The sequence below is a fragment of the Misgurnus anguillicaudatus genome, chromosome 6, assembly GCF_027580225.2.
Source record: "Misgurnus anguillicaudatus chromosome 6, ASM2758022v2, whole genome shotgun sequence".
NCBI lineage: Eukaryota > Metazoa > Chordata > Actinopteri > Cypriniformes > Cobitidae > Misgurnus > Misgurnus anguillicaudatus.
The window spans coordinates 31529129-31544484 of record NC_073342.2 but is presented as its reverse complement, the minus strand read 5'-3'; the positions used below and the strand labels follow the sequence as shown (position 1 = coordinate 31544484).

General features: G+C 38.5%; 2 protein-coding genes across 2 annotated transcripts in view; both read left to right on the top strand.

The window, feature by feature from the left end:
* The window catches only part of pparab (peroxisome proliferator-activated receptor alpha b), a 28111-nt gene extending 20415 nt beyond the window's left edge, over positions 1–7696 (top strand). The window contains exons 5-8 of the mRNA XM_055191782.2: positions 17–216; positions 599–808; positions 911–1154; positions 2567–7696. Coding sequence (XP_055047757.2) covers positions 17–216; positions 599–808; positions 911–1154; positions 2567–2811 — 899 coding nt within the window. The 3' untranslated portion in view covers positions 2812–7696. The remainder of the gene's footprint in view (positions 1–16; positions 217–598; positions 809–910; positions 1155–2566) is intronic.
* A 365-nt stretch (positions 7697–8061) lies between these two features.
* Positions 8062–13623, top strand: yars2 (tyrosyl-tRNA synthetase 2, mitochondrial). The gene is made up of 5 exons (XM_055191781.2): positions 8062–9058; positions 10131–10298; positions 10609–10764; positions 12895–13065; positions 13153–13623. The coding sequence occupies exons 1-5, from the start codon at positions 8274–8276 to the stop codon at positions 13310–13312; spliced, it is 1440 nt and encodes a 479-aa protein (XP_055047756.1). The 5' UTR covers positions 8062–8273; the 3' UTR covers positions 13313–13623.
* Positions 13624–15356: the final 1733 nt, after the last annotated feature.

The window sequence follows — 15356 nt, the reverse complement described above, 5'->3', positions numbered from 1 at the left end:
GTCCATCTATCCAACGCCATTCGGTTTGGGCGAATGCCACAGTCGGAGAAGCTCAGACTGAAGGCGGAGATCCTGACTGGTGAACGTGAGGTTGAAGACCCGCAGGTGGCTGACCAGAAAACTCTCGCCAAGCAGATTCACGAGGCCTACCTGAAGAACTTCAGTATGAACAAATCCAAATCACGCAGCATCCTGACAGGAAAAGCGAGCACGCCGGTAAGATGATCTTGGGTCATTTATTTAAGGTGATTAATTATTGGATGTTTATTTTGGAGTCACACATTTTTCACCAGATAAGATCAAATCTGTTTGTTAAAGAGTGCCGTCATGACCTAAGGGTGACAGGCTGTTGTGTATGAACGTACATCAGCAGAAGTTTCTTCTCAAACATGTTTCCCATCATGCATCTGCTGCTTTAGTTTGATTGTTGTATCCGCTCACCAGCAGATTTTCTTACTGTGAGCTCAACACGACATGAACAGCTGTTAGGACTGAGAGCAGCTGCATTAAGAGTCTCTCTCACTTTCAGATTTTTTCTTTTGTAATGCAATGCATCATAACTTTGACATGCATGCTTTATTCTCATTGGTCTGTTCAGCCGTTTGTCATCCATGACATGGAGACTCTTCAGCTGGCCGAACAAACGTTTGTGGCAAAGATGGTGGGATCCTCCGGTGGGCTGTTAAATAAAGACCCAGAGGTTCGAATATTTCACTGCTGTCAGTGTACATCTGTGGAGACGGTTACTGAACTGACAGAGTTCGCCAAATCTGTGCCGGGCTTCTCTAACCTGGACCTGAACGACCAGGTCGGTGTCAGATATAGCCAGCATGTACCGTATGAAAAAACTAAATTTAAAAGCTCTCATCTTTAAATCTATCTGTACTTATGAGTCCCTGTTCACTATCAGGTAACGCTTTTGAAGTACGGCGTCCACGAGGCGCTCTTCGCCATGCTGGCGTCCTGCATGAATAAAGACGGCCTGTTGGTGGCGTACGGTAGCGGCTTCATCACCAGAGAGTTTCTGAAGAGCTTACGGCGGCCCTTCAGCGACATGATGGAGCCCAAGTTTCAGTTTGCCATGAAGTTCAACTCCCTCGAGCTGGACGATAGCGATCTTGCGTTGTTTGTCGCTGCCATCATCTGTTGTGGAGGTATAAATGACTTGTGTTTTAAAGGATTAGTTTACCAAAAATTAGCCCATAGTTTACTCACCTTAACTCTTTCCCCACCATTGACGAGTTATCTGGTCAGTTAAGAGATAACATTTGAATAAAAAACGTGTACCTGATGAGTTTTTATGTTAATCTGTAATGCCGCAATTATCCACTAGATGGCACACTTACCCAATTTATAAAAAACTAAAGCAAAAAATATTTACTATTTTTAAACACTGTGTATGTTTTGATAATCATTCTGAATCTGATCTATAACAAAATTCATTCACAAAAATGCAATTATTTCAGCTTTTTTCAAAAAGAAATTTATTTTGAAGAAAAATATCCATATTTAAGAGTTTATAGACTGTTTCATCGGACGCACGTGCGCTGACGCGATACACATCTAGATCCGAACTTTACTTCCGGTTTAGTTTTTTTTTATGGTCTGACTAGTTGCTAAACTGATCTCTTGAACAACTGCCTCGTCGAAAATAACAAATGTTTTGGTTTCCTAGGTAATCTCTATGTGTTGTTGTTTTTTAAACTATGTTTAAAGAATTTTGTTGTTATTTATTCTTAGCGGAGTTTACCGGAAGTTACGTGCAGACCACGAAAGCCGCTTGTTTATGTTGTTACTGCTGAAACCGTCTATAAGCAGAGAAAAAATATAGATAGGATGAAATGTTTTTTTCTCGATTTTTTTTGTTTTGTTTATTGTTTGTTTGGGTCTGTTCTTTCATTTGATATATTTGTATGTTTATATATTTATAGAAGAAAATATTCCTGGAAGGCATTTTGTGAAACTTTTGTAAAAATCACAAAAATGCTGGCGGGGAATAAGTTAATGCCATCCTAGGTGTATATAAAAATTGCGCCATGTCAGCTCCACGTTGGAATGGGAACACAACTTTATTCATACAATGTGAAATTGTTTAACTCATTTCCCGCCAGTCTTTTTTTAAAAAGTTGCCCGCCAGCATTTTTTGTAATTTTCACAAAAGTTTTACAAAATGCCCTCCAGGAAAATTTTCTTCTGAAAATATATAAACATACAAATATATCAAATGAAAGAACAGACCCTCTGCTTTCAAACAAACAAACAAAATGGGGTAAAAAAAATGTTTCATCCGATCTAAATATTTTCTCTGCTTATGAACTCTTAAAAATTGCATAAAGCTGAAATAAGAGCATTTTTGAGATCAGATTCAGAACAATTATCAAAACATACACTGAGTTTAAAATTACTGGATAATCGCGGTATTACAGATTAATATTAAAACTAATCAATAAAATGTTTTTTATAATGCAAATGTTTTCTCTTAATGTCGGGAAAAGAGTTCAATATAATTTGTGATGTTATTCAACAGAGCCAAGCTCATTTTGTCATGCATCTGGTCCTTGTGGAGATCGTCCAGGCCTGACGAACGTGCCACACATTGAACTGATGCAGGAGAGCATCGTCAACGTTCTTCAGACACATCTGAGGAGCAACCACGCTGATAATGTCTTCCTCTTCCCTAAACTCCTGCAGAAACTGGTGGATCTCCGACAGCTGGTGACCGAGCACGCTCAGTTAGTGCAAGAGATCAAGAAGACCGAGGACACGGCACTGCATCCATTACTGCAGGAGATTTATAGAGACATGTACTGACTCGGGTCTGATGCTCTCGGACACAACCATGACCATTAATGGTTCCTTCCTCTTGTAGATTTCTAGAAGAGTCTGGAAAGGACATAAAGCCTCCAAACTGAAGGGCTTCGGCGTGAACCACTAGTCCCAGGATTTGCTGGGATTCTGGGCCTGTCAGAAAAATGTACAGAAACATTATTGTTAGGGTAAAACGATTGGTTTCTGTGTTTGTTGGTGAAAAAGTTAAGATATAAACTAAACTTGACCTGTGGTTTTAAGACTAGAGATATTTTTGGAGACTTTATATAATACTTGGGCCAGAAACTGTGAATCAAACACTAATATGCCCATCTTCGTACAGCAATATCACTTTTGTATTGAAATGCAGTAAATTTTCAGTATGACCACCCAAGTGACTTCCTCATAGACCCTCAGTAACTAGTAAAAACTGACTGGTTTATACTCTACAGGGACATTTAACTTTAGACTTACCGTTGTTACAAGCACATTATTTTGTATCATGCTAATATGAAGCACTTTGAAGCGTTTTAAACAGTTTCTGCAAATGTTTCATATTGTTTGTCCTGTCCTTCCTGAGCTCTCATACAGCCCTCGGATAACGTTCACTGATTTGTTCGTTCACACCATAGACGGATGACGCGTCTTCATAGACTTCCATTGTAAGAAAATGAAGCGAAATATATCAAAAATGGCCGCTGACATCATTTAGAGTAAGAATCCTGGAGTATAGTCTGTTACATGTATGCGAATGTATGCTCACCGTCAAACGCACAGCCCTGCAAGGTATAGTTTATTTGACTCGTACGTGTACATGGATGTTCGATGCACGCGCATTGCGACAAAATGCAATGCATCTCTTGGGCTACATACTGCATTCTCCTGACCTGTAGGCACATGCAAAGGTTTCGAAAATCTGGTGGTGTACTTGCAGTACGTGCGCACTCTTCTGATAACGAAAATTGCGTCACACGCACTGTACGCGGACCAGCACATACATGTAAAAAATGTACTTCGGTTAATGCTGCGTTTACACCAACCGCGTCGAAATCGCGCCTAGTTTGCCGCTTGAACAGTTTGAATGCAATCGCGCATCTAGAGAAAAAGCAAGCATTTGACGCGCGTCAGAGGCAATATCCGCTTTTTGTGGGAGGGGCAAGTGCTATGCGGTTGTCTGTTTGCAAGATGACTGATGTTGATTGTGCATTTATCAAGAGAGTTACCGGTTTGTATTTGGTAACCTTTACTATAGGGGGAAAATAAACGGTGCGGGTCACGTGACTCAAAAGTGAAATGTGTATTTACAACTTACCAGGTTGCCCAAAGTCCTCACTGACACTCTTCTAAGCGACGTCCTTTTTATTCCTTTCTCTATAGAAGTAATAACTTGTGTCATATAGCTCCGGGTGACTGCTTTGGACAATATCAAGCGTTCCTCCATGTTGAATAAGTGACTCCGGGTGGGGCTGCCGCCGCAGCAGCAAGCAGGCTCGTGATTGGTTAACACGGCGCGAAATTCCACCAAAGTTCAAACTTTTCAACTCGGGCGTCAGCTGCAAATTTGCATCAAACGCAAAATGCACAAAAAGCACCATTCGCGCGTACTGTGCAAGGCACTCAATTCGAGCGAACTAGACGCGCGAATGAGGCGGAATCGCACCTTCTGCGCCACGCAAAACACCTCATCCGCACCACGAGACCTCCAGACACGCGTCAACGCGTCTTCACATTGACTTAACATTGAAATCACTCGCGCTTCACGCCTCTACCGCGGCTGGTGTAAACGCAGCATTAGAGTCTGCGCGGTAATGATCAAGCGGTATCAAGGCTCCGCCCATTTTGGCTCCATCACATTTGACTCGTTCACAGACGGAAATCAAGTCGTCACACCACTTTTAATAGCAATTAACTCTTTCCCCGCCATTGAAGAGTTATCTTGTCAATTAAGATAAAACATTTGCATGAAAAAAACGTGTTCCTGATGAATTTTAATGGTTAGGTGTAATACCGATTATCCACTAGATGGCGCACTTACCCAATTTATAAAAAACTGTATCTACATCTTATCTCGTACAAAATTCCTTTGAATTCCTTCGTTTGTTTGGAATCCGAGGGTGTGTTCTTTCATTTGATATATTTGTATGTTTATATATTTTTGGAAGAAAATTTTCCTGGAAGACATTTTGAAAATCACAAAAAATGCTGGCGGGCAACTTTAAAAAAAAATGCTGGTGGGGAATGAGTTAATAATTAACTTAAAAACACACATGTAAAGGTACATTAACATGACAAAAATGACTAAAATAACTATAACTAGGCAAAATATTTTTGATGCTTAAGTTTGGCTCAAGTTGGGTTTATGATCTATACTGCAGCCAGCCACCAGGGGGCGATCGAAATGTTTTGGCTTCACTTTTCAAGGACTGTTTCCCCCAAATGTATGACACAACAAATCAAAATGATTTTTATTAAGCATTTTAATAAGCAAAATATCTATACAATCTTCTCTTTTCAATCTCTCATAACTTTCCTCAAACGCGAGTTCTCTAAACAGCTCAGACACAGAAGCTAATGTTAAAAAGTTAATATTGTTGTATTGGAGTTTTAGGATGGTTACACATAAGACGTCAAAGTAACGTTTGGCTAGAGTTGTGCTTGTTTGATACGAACAAAAACAAAACAAATGTAAGCTCTGATTGTCAGCAGTTGCATTCCTACAGAACTTCAGTGTCATTGAAAATACAGAAATACTGAATTCAGCGCAACACGTGAGGATGTGCATTTCTGATATGCACTTAACTTGTAAAATGTGTTTTGTTTGTAAGTCGTGTCCGCTTGACCTTGCTTCTCTGTGGCTCAGTTTCGATAGTTTAACACCTCGGATATTGTTTAGGTATTATGCACTATGCAAGATTATGACTAAATGTAGTCTTTTTATACTAAAGCAAAGTTATCTTTATGAATATATATATCAAATGTAAAAACTGAGAAAGAGTAAACTGTGGCAAGCCTAAATTGTCTTAAATTCACACTTTATAATATACCGATACACAAATCCATTAAGAGAGCGATGTACACACTTGTTTATTATATTGCACAAACATGAGATGAGATGCACGGATACTAAATTTCTTTGCAGATACCGATAAGTAGGAGTGATGTCTGACGATACAGATTACCGATAGTTTTTTGCTTAAATTAACACAATTTTGTAAGAAATGCAAATAAAACTTTTTTCTTAATTCTTTTATTCGTTATCCAATTGCCAATAGTGTGAAAAAAAAACGCTTTTAGTGGCCAATACAGATTATTAGCAAATATATTATAAAAGAGTCACATCTTTGAATCCTGATTGACTATTTATTTCTTCTAACATCAGGGAAGGTTTATAAATATTGGTCCTAGATCAGTGATCCTACTGTCAGAAACCTTTTTGCATACAAATCTGTATGTTTGTGAAGTCGTGCATTGGCGTAAAAAACATTTCTGCAATTAAAAGCAGTTTATTGTATTGAATCGAAGCTCTGGTTATTTCATGTGGACTTTAACAGGGTGATTTTATTTTGCCACAAATCTGTTACTGAAAATCTGATGCTTTTGAACTTTTATTCTGACCAATCCTATTGTTTTTTGTAAGCATCTCCTGTCGGGTTGTTTTAATGTATTCTAATATCAACCCATAGTCTCAGGTACAAGAGTGAAGATACTCCTGAACATTTTATTCGTATTTCTATAGATCTACCACTGCCATGTGTCAAGCCAAATGGTTTGTAAATCCAGCGAGGTTCTTGAAGGTGCGCTTTCTGATGTGTCTCACGCACTGTCAGGACATTTTAGAAATTAGTAAATGCAGTAAAAGCATCATTTTACTAGCTTAGTGTCTTTTTTTCATATCAGTTTATGTGCTCATATTAATGGTGACTGATTTACTTTATTTCTGTTTAATGTGTAAATGTGTTCATATCCCTTCAGAATGTGCTGAATTCATCCTCCAATCACGGTTATTAGTACGGCTGTGTGCAGAATTGAATGCTAAGCTTACTACATACTAACTACTAGACATTATACAGTATACTGCATTTGTGTGTGTGCAATGTTAAATGTATGCTACCTTCTTGCATGTTTCATTTTAGGGGATGGGTCAATGTTTATTTTACATTTTTTTTGTGTAAAAAAGTCAAGCAAGAAAAGAGATTTAAGGCTAACATTACTGGTTTAATTGTCATACTGGGAATCTGAAGGTCAAATGAGATGCATTGCATTGTGGGATACAATTTCATGTGCTGTGTGCGCCCTGGTTGTGTATTGCACATCTTTTCTCCCTGCTACAATGTACGTAATACAAACAGCAGAAATAGTGAAGTGTGGCAGTATGTCTTTCATGTGCCTTAGACTGCAGGTTATTGAATGAAGGTGAATGATTTATGGCAAATTTGAATGTCACTTGTACAATTAGTAGTTGCAAAACTGGTTGTTTTTTGTGTATTATAATTCAAAATTGATCAAATTGAGGTTTCATATGCCAATCGAGCAAATGTGCATAAAGTATTACATTGTTTTCTTTTTATTTCTCATTCATTAAAATGACATGCTTTGTTGTTTTCAACTAGAATGCATGGTGGTAGAAGGGATTCGAATGATTTTATATCAGGGAATTGTCTCTTGGTCTTCCCGTAGTGCGTATAGCTCAGGTCAAAGTGAAATATTGCTCTGCCTTTCACAGCATAATTTCTAATAAACGATTGATACACAGACTTTTCACTTTGTATTAGCTATTAATTGTTAATGTAATGCTGCAAAAAAGGGATTCTGTGTAGATTTTATAACTATAGACACATGTTTGACACACCAAGTCCTGTTTTAAAATAAAAGATAATTGTAAAACCAAGCATTGCCTTTCTCTCAATATTTAAAAGTTTATTTATTTAAAAGTCCAAACAGTTCAGAAAGAAAAGCCTTTGGCAAAATATAAAGATTTAAAAGCACAACATGTTGTACTGTGACCTTGTGGCACCAAAGACTTGACCTAAATATCAACATGAGAAAAAATGTGTTGTGTGGCGCCCTCCAGTGGTGAACAGAAAGAATAACATTGTGCAAATAAAAGAGGACTGAAAGTACTGATAAGATACAACATAAAAAATACGCAATTTTTTTGTAAATAATTTGTTTCCTAATAAAACAATCCAAATGAGCAGAATTGCGATTGAAGAAAAAACTAGAGCTAGTGGTCAGAGCACGAGATTTGATTGATTGTTCGAGGATTTGGCGCCCATTAGTGAGGGAAAACATAACATTGTTCATTATTTCTAACCGTAAAACATGGGAACTGGGAAATATTTTATTAATGATATTGTATTGGGTCATGATTTGGACTGTATTTTGATTCGTGCTTGTATGTTGTTTTTATAAGTTCCACATCCGGCCACGCGGTGGCAGTAGTTTCATCAACACCGCCTTCCAACATGGCGGCGCCCATTGCACGGTCATGCCGCACTGCGTGTCGATTCAAATCACACTATTTATTCAGAAAAGCATTTTTGTCTTGTTTAAAACCTTCATTTCACACTTCTGCGTCCAGACGAACCGGGCTCCTGTTGTCTTTGTATAACAGGGGGATCCTAAAGGAGTCGTTTCCCGAGAAAGCAGCTCAGGTCGAATTACCGGAGCTCCTCCGGTCCGGACCCCAGACAGTCTACTGTGGGTTCGACCCGACGGCGGACAGCCTACACGCCGGCAACTTGCTCGCCATCATCGGCCTGCTGCATTTCAGGGATGCTGGCCATGACGTCATCGCGCTTCTCGGCGGAGCCACGGCGCGGATCGGTGACCCGAGTGGGAAGACGGCCGAGAGGGAGCGACTGTGCCCAGACACGGTGGAGCGCAACGCCCGCGGGATTCTGGAGAACCTCCAGCGGATCTTCACCCACCACGAGCTCTATTTCAGCTCGGACCCGAGTAAAGTGGGTCGGGTGACGGTGCTGAATAACTTCACCTGGTATAAGGACCGACAGGTGGTGGACTTTTTGTCAGAGGTGGGCAGTTACTTCCGGATGGGCACGATGCTGAGCAGACACAGCGTGCAGTCGCGGCTGCGCAGCGCAGAAGGGATGAGCTACACAGAGTTCTCCTATCAACTGTTCCAGGCCTTCGACTTCTACCATCTGCACCAGCTGCACGGCTGCAGGATCCAGTTGGGCGGAACCGATCAGCTGGGAAACATCATGAGTGGCCACGAGTTTATCCACAAGTATGACGTCATACACATTTACTGCGGCTGCAGCCTCCGGGGGTCTTGTTTCGAAATATAAACAATTATACCGAATGCGAATGTAAAGCTAGTTAACTTAAATAAACTAGGCTTGATGACGTATGCAGCCTGCATATGCGACCTATGGAGGCTGCAGCTTTCGGATTGAGAATCTGTCGAAGTGATGGTAGGCTTGTTCGACTTCATGCAGCGCCGCAAGAATCGACCGCCGGATGACGTCAAAGTATCGCGAAAGCGAGACGAAATATGATTTCTTGAATCATTCTCGCGGTACTTTGACGTCATCCGGCTGTCGGTTCTTGCGGCGCCACAAGTCGAACAAGCCTGGTATGAGGTGGTACATGAATATAATTTTGCTAGTATCACGTGCATCGGCACCCTGCTGAATAAAACACCACAAAAATAGAATTGACTTAACGGTTATAATGGGAATATATTTGTTTTTAATATAAACTATAATGGTCTCTGTGGGTGTCTACTGGTAGTGTGTTAGTTTCTTATTGGGATAAGGCCCAAAAAGCAACAACATAAAGGAGTTTTGTGATGGTTTTAATGGTAAATACCTGATGTCCCATAATGTTATTTGCAAAGAAACCAGTAGGGGGTGCATGTGTACCTCATAAAAATGATAAAACATTACGATGCCCAATATTAAATTTTCCACTACTGTACTTCTGTGTACAGTGATATTACCATTTTCATGGGACAGGTGCAATGCCAATACTAAGGTTTAGTGAACATGGTATTACCATTTATATCAAATATATCATAGTATGCATTGCATATGGTAATGATTCAGTACTGTGGTTATTGTCAGTGCATCACTGTATCACGGTATAAAACATAAATAATGTCTTAAATTTTAATGTTAAAATGCCCAAGATGTCTGCAGGTGTTGTTGTGTGTACACAATGTCAAAACACTTTTTGTAAATAAAATGCATATTTTTTATTTCCCGTAATTGAATCTTAAATATATTTGAAAGGCATGATTTTTTTCTTGCTGGCATTCATGTGTGGATATACTCTGATGTTTGTATCTTCTCATATAGAAAGACAGGGGAGGACGTCTACGGTCTAACCATTCCACTTGTGACCAGTTCAATGGGAGATAAACTGGGGAAGACTGCTGGTAACGCTGTCTGGTTGAGTAGAGATAAAACTTCCCCCTTTGAGTTTTATCAATACTTCCTCCGTCTGCCTGATAACAGCGTAGAGGGGTAAGACATTATGTTCTGAACACGACTGTGTTAATGCACTACAACAGTTTATCAAAATAATTACATTTTACTTGTCACTCCAAACCAAATGACTTTATGAAACATGAAAAATAGGCAAATTAAAAACAAAATTTTATTCATTAACAAGCTCTTGCAGTTTTGCATCGTGCTGTATATTTAATGAGAGCAAAGTGCAAGCTATTTATTATGTTTATTATAGAGGACATTGTCTCTTAGTATTCTAATCTACTGTGTTTTGTAGATTTACAATAGCTCCTATGGTTTAATACAAACACATTTCCCTCTGCAGGTATCTTAAATTGTTCACTTTTCTTCCACTGGCTGAAGTTGAGAAGGTGATGGAACAGCAAAGGCAAGACCCGGGCCGGCGGATCGCTCACAAACGTCTGGCCGCTGAGGTCACCAAACTGGTGCACGGGAAAGAGGGATTGGAAAGCGCCAAGAGGCAAGTGCTTCTAATCTGATAAAGTCAGATAATTTACATTCACAGTCTTATTGTGCATGATTTATCAATACATGTGATGGCACAAAATTAACTTTTGTCTTCAATAAGACTGTCAGTCTAAATCAGATTTTGGTGCATATCCAATTTCACAGACTCACTGTTGATATTGTGCATCACAACTGTTCAGATCCGATCTGTGCGTCCAGTAGCGTTCTATGGCAATGACGTCGCGCTGGCACGACAATCTGCCTCGACATCTGACGTGTTTGTTTTACGTGATGCGACAGCATGAGGTACCCAAAAAGCTACACAAATGCGATCATGGCGGTCAGACTGAAATGGATTTCCGGAAATGCGATTTGAAAAGGATTTCAAACCACCTCTCGATGTAGCCTGAAACGGATTAGAAAAAAATGGATTTCATGCCTTTTTTTGCCGTTCACACGTTCTAAATGTGATTGGATTCCAATTTTTTATATTTAACTCTTTCCTCGCCATTCATGAGCAATCTCGTCAATTAAGAGAAAATTCTGGTATTATCCACTAGATGGCGCTCTTACCCAATTTATAAAAAACTGAAGCATCAGCTAATTCTTCAATTCTATAAACTCAGTGTTTAGATCATCGTTCTGAATCTGAAATCTAACCAGAGTTTTTTACAAAATGCTGCTTTTTTCTAAAAAAATTTTGAAGAAACCTACCCATATTTGATAGGTGATACAACAAATGAAGATAGGAGGAAACTTTTTTCCCAGTTTGTTTGTTTGAAAGCAGAGGGTCTGTTCTTTCATTTTAAATATATTGTATGTTTATATTTTTATAGAAGAAAATTTTCCTGGAAGTCATTTTGTAAAACTTTTGTAAAAAATCACAAAAAAATGGTGGCGGGCAACTTTTTATAAAAGGCTGGCAGGGAAAGAGTTAGGTGCTATAATTGGGTCCCCAGTGCTTCTATCAACCTAGAAAATGTGAAAAAGGTCAACCCAGTAACTTAGTTTTGGTAAACCATTCTCTGCAAGCACGTGAAAAAATTTGATATTTGAAATTTGGCTCCCCTTGTGATGTAAGAAGGGGATACTTCCCCTTAATTTGCACTATCCAACCACGACACTGCCATTTAGTGCAGAGATCAGCTCATTTGCATTTTAAAGGACACACAAAAACAGCACATTTTTGCTCACACCTACAAAGTGTCGATTTTAACATCTTATAATAAATCTGTATGAATTTTTGAGATTAAAACCTCACATACGTACTGGCTCAGCCTTCTGAAAAAAAAAAAAACGTTTTATGTCACCGACATGTGTACTGTTAGATAATGAAAACCCAGCCTGATCTCACAGGAATTCCTACATATTTTACGAATTTGCAACTAAGAATGGATTTGTATGATGAGAATCGATTACAATCAATCGTTCAAAATTGCAAATCATACAAAAACTTATAAATATGGTCGTACAAATTAGCCACCATGTAAAATACATATGATTGTGTTGGATACCAATAACTAAATAATAATGCATTGTTTTAGCAAATTCAGACAGTTTTCCTGTTCTAATAAATTTTCAGGGCATTACAGTACCACTCTAAATTTTAGTTGTTTTGCATGCTGTTTAATTTAGAAATATATTAAAAGAAGTAAAATAGATTTGCTTTCATGTTGTCTTAAAGGGGTCATATTATGAATTTTTTTTTAAAGATGTAAAATAAATCTTTTGGTGTCCCCTCAAAATATCATATAGATCATTTATTATAACATGTTAAAATTGACACTTTTTAGGTGTGAGCAAAATTTTTTATTTTTTTAAAATGCAAATGAGCTGATGAAATCCAAACACTATCGCCATGATATGGTGGTTTGTTGAAATTGACACTCAATTGTGCTGTCAATAATTTTTTCTCTCTTTCGCTTTGCACTAAATGGCAGTGCCGTGGTTGGATAGTGCAGATTAAGGGGTGGTATTATCCCCTTCTGACATCACAAGGGGAGCCAAATTTCTAGGTTGGTAGAAGCACCAGGTACCCAATTATAGCACTTAAACATGGAAAAAGACAGATTTTCATGATATGACCCCTTTAATGGTATTAATGTATTGTGAACTTTAATATTTTTTATATGTGTGTACACAGGTGCACCAATGCTTTATATCACAGTAATATTCAAGCTTTGGAACAGATGAGTGACGTGGAATTACAGGAACTTTTCCGAGAAGCTCCGTTTCATGAAGTTTTCCTTGATCCGGGATCGTCTGTATTGGATGCCTGCAGAAATGCACAAGCCATTCCTGAAGGTCCACGTGGGTAAGAGACGGCCGTCTGCTATCAATCACAACGAAGTCTTGCGAGTCCATCATATTACGTTTATTCTCATTGTACGCTTTTGTCTAGATATCAGATGATAAAGGACGGTGGAGTTTGGATCAACCACCAGAGGGCAGCAAACCCCGAGCAAGTTCTGGTTCCGGGTCAGCACATTCTCGCTAATGGACTCAGTCTGATCAGAGTGGGCAAGAGAAACTTTTACATCCTCAAGTGGCTTAGTATGTGATTGACCGACAACAAATGTGTGGACGGACAACACCTGATGCCTTCAATAGACAAATCAATGTGTCACATTACAACAGGATTTATACCATCAGATAAAAATGCACATTTAAAAAGGAAATATTCATACACATACTAACTTTATGTATTGTGTATAACATAAATGATATCCTGTAATACTGAAGTACACCAACAGTGGTCAGCAGAGCTCTGTTTTTAGTCAACCTGTGCTCACACTATTCAATCAAAGACTTTAAAATTATATGTTGAATTAATTTAGTCTTTGAGGAATAAATCAAAGACATGAGAACCGTCTTTGACTTGTGTGCTTGTTATTTGGACAAATTATAGGTTTTGATGTAGGGAGTGTGAATATTTTCTCACACTGAACAACTTTGTTCTGTCCAACTCTTCAATTAAAGAAATTATATGAAAAGTTGGATGTTGTTTTTCTAGTTTTAAAATAAGACATGAATAGCATGCCGTACTATATTTGAACTAGTTTTTAATACTATTTTAATTTGACACAGAATTCTCAATATAATTAAGTTTTATGGTAGAAAAGTATTACATGCTAGAAATAAACTATGACGGGTTCCCACGGGTCCTTTAAATCCTTGAAAGTTTGTGAATCTGGGGGGAAAAGTTCAAGGCTCTGGGAAGTTTTTAAAAATATACATACATAGATACAGGTCATTGAAAGTGCTTGAATTTATTTTATGCAAGAAGTTTTCTGTGGGAAAAACTTCATATTATTCCCTGTGTAGTGTAGGATAATATCATAAAAAATTTAGACTTTTAAGCACACATGCTAAACTGTTCACTTTAAATGCTTATATCTTCTGTATGCGAATGTTGATTCAGACCAAAATGCTTTTTTGCATAGTTGTGTTTGACACATGAAAACGTCTCGGGTTACGTATGTAACTGTTGTTCCCTGAGAAGGGAACGAGACGCTGCGTCTCCCTTGCCATACTTCCTGCGTCCCTGTAATGCCGTCTTTGGGAATATTTTAGATAGCGATATACTTCCTGGCTCTCGTGTCACCCTGTCTTTGTCGTTAAGCCTCACCATTGGTTGAACTTGATATACACATTCAGACGCACTTACCCCTGGAGGCGTTCCCAAAGTGTCACCGCAGTGACGCAGCGCAAGTTCCCTCGAAAGGGAACTGTAACATGTATCTTAAAAGGTAACATGTAACCTTGCTCTCACTTGAAAGGTGTCCTCACATTTAGTCCTTGAATTTGAGGGTACTGGACCTGGAAAGTCCTTGAAAGGTCCTTGAATTTGAAGTTAACTAAGGAGTGGGAACCCTGTACTGTATAAGTGTCTCAAACAAATACAACAAAGTGTGCATAAAGTAAAAAAACTCAACAGGTCCTGTCATCAATATATTTGGTCAGATTACACTGTAAAAAATTGTTTGCTGTAGTTATTCAACATTTAGCATTTGTCTTTACAGAATAAAACTAAAATAACATCCTCATGCAAAGCATTCTAGGAACCAGATATATCCTCATCAACCTACAATCAGATTTTGGTTCCCAGAATGCTTTGCATGAGGTGCTATTTTAGTTCTGTGAGGTGTTTAATGGTCATTTAACTTTGAACAAACTGTTGCCAGTAAATAACCTACACTTAAATTGTAAGTTACTGGCAACCAGCTGCTAGTATTACTGTTATATCTGATTTTTTTTTAACAAGATGCATGAGAAAAGTCGTGTACTTTTGTATGAAGTGATGCAGACACATACGTGTATTTAGACACTTCTTAGAGGTCTGATCGGGGCAGGGCTGTTCCTGGAACTGTTTTGGCAATTGCTATTTCTCACTTCTAGGAACATCATAACTTTCAATGTCTTTCTTCTTCTACTTCCACATTTTATCTTTTCAATTTAAATGCAGCATCAGCCTCTATGATTGATAAAAAGTGACCATGAACTATGATCTAAACTCTTTATTTATCATATGATATATTTATAGGGGCGGTTTCCGGACAGGGTTTAGATTAAGCCAGGACTAGGTCTTAAGTTATATTATGACAT

Coding starts and splice junctions, on each gene's coding strand:
- yars2 (XM_055191781.2), top strand. CDS start 8,274: ATGGCGGCGCCCATTGCACGGTCATGCCGCACTGCGTGTCGATTCAAA. Junction 10,765..12,894: donor GGATTGGAAAGCGCCAAGAG/GCAAGTGCTTCT, acceptor GTGTGTACACAG/GTGCACCAATGCTTTATATC. Junction 13,066..13,152: donor ATTCCTGAAGGTCCACGTGG/GTAAGAGACGGC, acceptor GCTTTTGTCTAG/ATATCAGATGATAAAGGACG.